The 3,474-nt window shown below is 36.2% G+C and overlaps 1 protein-coding gene across 1 annotated transcript; it reads right to left on the bottom strand.

Moving 5' to 3' along the window:
• Positions 1 to 149: 149 nt before the first annotated feature.
• Positions 150 to 3,441, bottom strand: LOC124865613 (cytochrome c oxidase subunit 6B1). Its single transcript, XM_047360855.1, has 4 exons — positions 3,303 to 3,441; positions 2,688 to 2,826; positions 1,081 to 1,181; positions 150 to 781 (listed from the first exon to the last, which is right to left on the bottom strand). Exons 2-4 carry the CDS (start codon positions 2,791 to 2,793, stop codon positions 728 to 730), a joined length of 261 nt encoding a protein of 86 aa, XP_047216811.1. The 5' UTR covers positions 2,794 to 2,826; positions 3,303 to 3,441; the 3' UTR covers positions 150 to 727.
• Positions 3,442 to 3,474: the final 33 nt, after the last annotated feature.

The raw sequence follows: 3,474 nt of genomic DNA, 5'->3' as shown, positions 1-3,474 counted from the left end.
ATCATAAAAAAGAAAATGTACTTTGACACGAATGCTGAATGTATGGAAACGTCTGACCACCACGTTAATATGATAACTAAAGCAGAAAGTCCATTTAGAAAATCTTTGGAGGTACCATGGGTAGAAAAAGATCAGTCAACGAGATCAACAGGAGTTGAAAGGTTTATTAAATTTCATTTTTTAAAATGTTTTAAACTCAATGAAATCTGAATCTGACCTAATTACACGTGTTAACGCACTGCCTGAGGTAGAGCTATCAATCAACTGAGTTCCCATATGATTTTATCAGCCATGGTGTGACACAATACTCTATAATCTGGGTGAGGGTAACAGCTAGCGAGGGGCAAAAAAAATAAATCCATAACAGACACACTGACTCAGATGCTTGCGACTAAAGCTGGATGTGTTGATGTTTTCAAAAGTTTTAACACGCCTGGCAAAACGTTTCATCTACACAACACACGCGTTACACTTCCTAGCAAAGAATATGTTTATTACGTTACACAGTATTTACTGAATCAATACTGCAACATGAAAGATTAAAATAGCAGGATAAAACAAACTAAACCTTCAAATGGTTAAAGCTGTGCGTGTTTACAGTTTAGGGTAGTTGAAATGATGACAATGATACCGACGAAGTGATGGATGTGTTGCAGATGTCTTCAGGCACACTACAGAGGTGTAGGTTTGAGCAACACAAGACCATGACCAGGAACAGTCAGTGACTTCAGATCTTTCCAGGGAAACTTCCATTTTCTCTCTGATCGTCCCATTTAGCCACCTGCACAAGATATTAAAGAAGTTTAGGTAAGAAACACCAAGATTCTGCCTAGCAGCAGTAGTGCCAATTTAATATACACCATGTGTTTAATAATCAGCATTCAGTCTAGGTAACAATGGCAACAGCAGATAGCAAAGTTATTTTGCTTGTTTATTTTACGTTTAAACTGTCAAATCAATAGTACGAAATAAAAAACTAAAATCCACATGACGGATCGAATAACAGACCGAAGAAATGGACGATAAAGTGAAAGCTTCGTAAGCATTCAGAACTAGAGGCCTGTGATTAGAAACACTTACCCAGCTCATTGGACAGAGGCTCTTGTAAACCCTCTGGTACCACTGACATGGAGACACATCCTGGGCTTTGGCTGAAAGGGCCTTGTTGCATCTGTGAAAATCTGCAGCACAAAATAATGTAAAAATTTAACTTTTATCATGTCACACGATGCTCACATTTAGAACAAAGGAGAAAATATTTGGTCATATAAAGCAAGGTTTGCTGTTAACACTTGAAATGTGAAAGATCTTTCATTGTGGTTCATGACCTCCAACATGGTTACACCTTACTAAAGGGAGTTGGTATGAAAATGATTGAATGTTCAGTTTTTATACTTACTTAATACCATATACAACAACAGAGCCCAGTGTCTCCATTTCAAAATTAATGAAAGAAAAACCTAAGTATAAATGCTGGATTCATCAGACTAGTGATCCCAGCTGTCAGTTGGGACGGTTACATTTTGCCGCCTTAAAGCGCTACAAATATCCACAAAGATTTTAGATTTTAAAAAGTGGAATGATTTGATCAAAGCTATGATGAAACAGTAGACGTAGCAGTTTAGTTTAATAAAACTACTAATCCCTGCATTATCATATTTAAGTCAAGTGATTAAAATAAAACTAACAATTTAAAGAGGATTCCTTAAGTAATTAGGTGACAAAAAAAAAATCCAGAGTTTTATGCAGTGGCTGACAGGGCCCTGTTAGCTATATCCTAAAAACTAACTTATCAATTTATAGTAATCTAAAAACTTAAATATATCTGTCCATTTATTTTTTCAGGTCTGGCATGTAAGCAGTGTTCTTTGACCTTAATGACTGAAAAGAGAGTTTATAGAAAGCTTGATAACAGTGATTTACAACAGGTTTTACCTGACTAATCAATCCTGTGTTTAAACCAAACATCGCTGAATATGAATCCACCACAAATAAAGAGCTGGTAGTGGAGAAGGTAACATGAACCTCTAGATGTTACTTCTGTACAGAAACTATAATATGCCAATTTCAAAATGTTTTCATGGGTTCATAGAAAAAGCAGATTATCTGGAAATAAATCTTTTGCGACAAGGGTGTTTGGGGCCTTGAATGATTTAGTATGAGTGGTTTCCTTGCAGTGCAACAACATCAATATTCCTCAGCAACAAACTGCTCAGCAGGAAAGGAATAAACGCCACCAGCTGATTTATCTGTAACAAAAACAGAAATAGTATAGAAAGTCTGGAGGTATTTCAGATTTTCTTAAGCCTAAAATGAATGAATTAAAATCTTTTTAACACTCTTGAGAATAAGTTTACAGTAAAATCCATGTGTTGAGTTACTCAAAGCAGAATAATAAAGTAAAATCTGTTTTATTTACTACTCCATCCTGCAAAACTGAGATGTTTTATGTTCACCTTTTAATAAATATATGCCTAAAATGACCAAAGTGCCCCTCTGTTAAAGTTTCCTTTCATTTCTAGTTTAAGAAACCCAATAAACAACAGGGTTAATATCATGTAGTTGGTCATTGACATATTCATTTGGCCTCTTTTTATAGACATATGACTTCAAGACAGGTTTGTCCCGAGTTACGAGGAATACGTTACACCTTCATGTGTGTATTCAGATTGTACGGATATCCTCACCCAGGTAGTTCTGAAAACAGTTGCGAGTCTGGTTCGTGTTCGGGAATCTGGCGTCAAAAGGAGCCGTCCTGTAGTTTTTGATCTTCTCATCCATAGTCTCGGCCATGTTTGTATGCTTTAGTAAAAGGTCGAAGAGATGCTGAAAACAAGGGAAATATTAAATTAATGTGCATCGTGGCCCCATCTAACTTCTAGTTTAGCTATGGAACATAGTTCAGTCTGGCTGGCTAAACTAATTTTAGCGTAACTACGCTAATTTTAATTTTATCTCAACTCAAGGTTTGTTAGCTTATGTATTAAGAGTTTTTTTTTTTTTTTTGCTTTAAAAAAAAACCAAAAACAGGATAACTTAGCAATAAATTAGAAAGATAGTCGGGAGGCTGCTGCTTATGTTAAATTCAAACAAATCTGTTAGCTATTCTTGACAAAGTCGTTACAGTTAACCCCAGCTAGCTAAAAGCTAACCGATAACGACTTAAAACTGTCTTTTTATTGTTAACGCACACGCAGAAAACGGCGGACTATCATTTATATTTTTTGATTAGAGGCCAATAAGTGCTAGTCGTGCAGATGGTTTAAGAAAACGTTTAATTTTCGTCATTCCCGACAGCTAACCTTGAGACGCTGCTCGTGTTGTCCTCACCGGAAAGAGCTCCCGTTCCGCAGAGGATGCTGGGATACAAGGAGGTAGGTCTGACGTTTATCAACATGCCATTCTTAACCAGAGATTATTTTAGTTGTTAACAAACTATTTACTTTATTTTAGTTTAGGAAGACACCTTAGCAG

The sequence above is a fragment of the Girardinichthys multiradiatus genome, chromosome 3 (assembly GCF_021462225.1).
Source record: "Girardinichthys multiradiatus isolate DD_20200921_A chromosome 3, DD_fGirMul_XY1, whole genome shotgun sequence".
In the NCBI taxonomy this organism is placed as follows: domain Eukaryota; kingdom Metazoa; phylum Chordata; class Actinopteri; order Cyprinodontiformes; family Goodeidae; genus Girardinichthys; species Girardinichthys multiradiatus.
The sequence above is the reverse complement of the archived record's forward strand: the minus strand, read 5'-3'. Positions and strand labels throughout refer to the sequence as shown.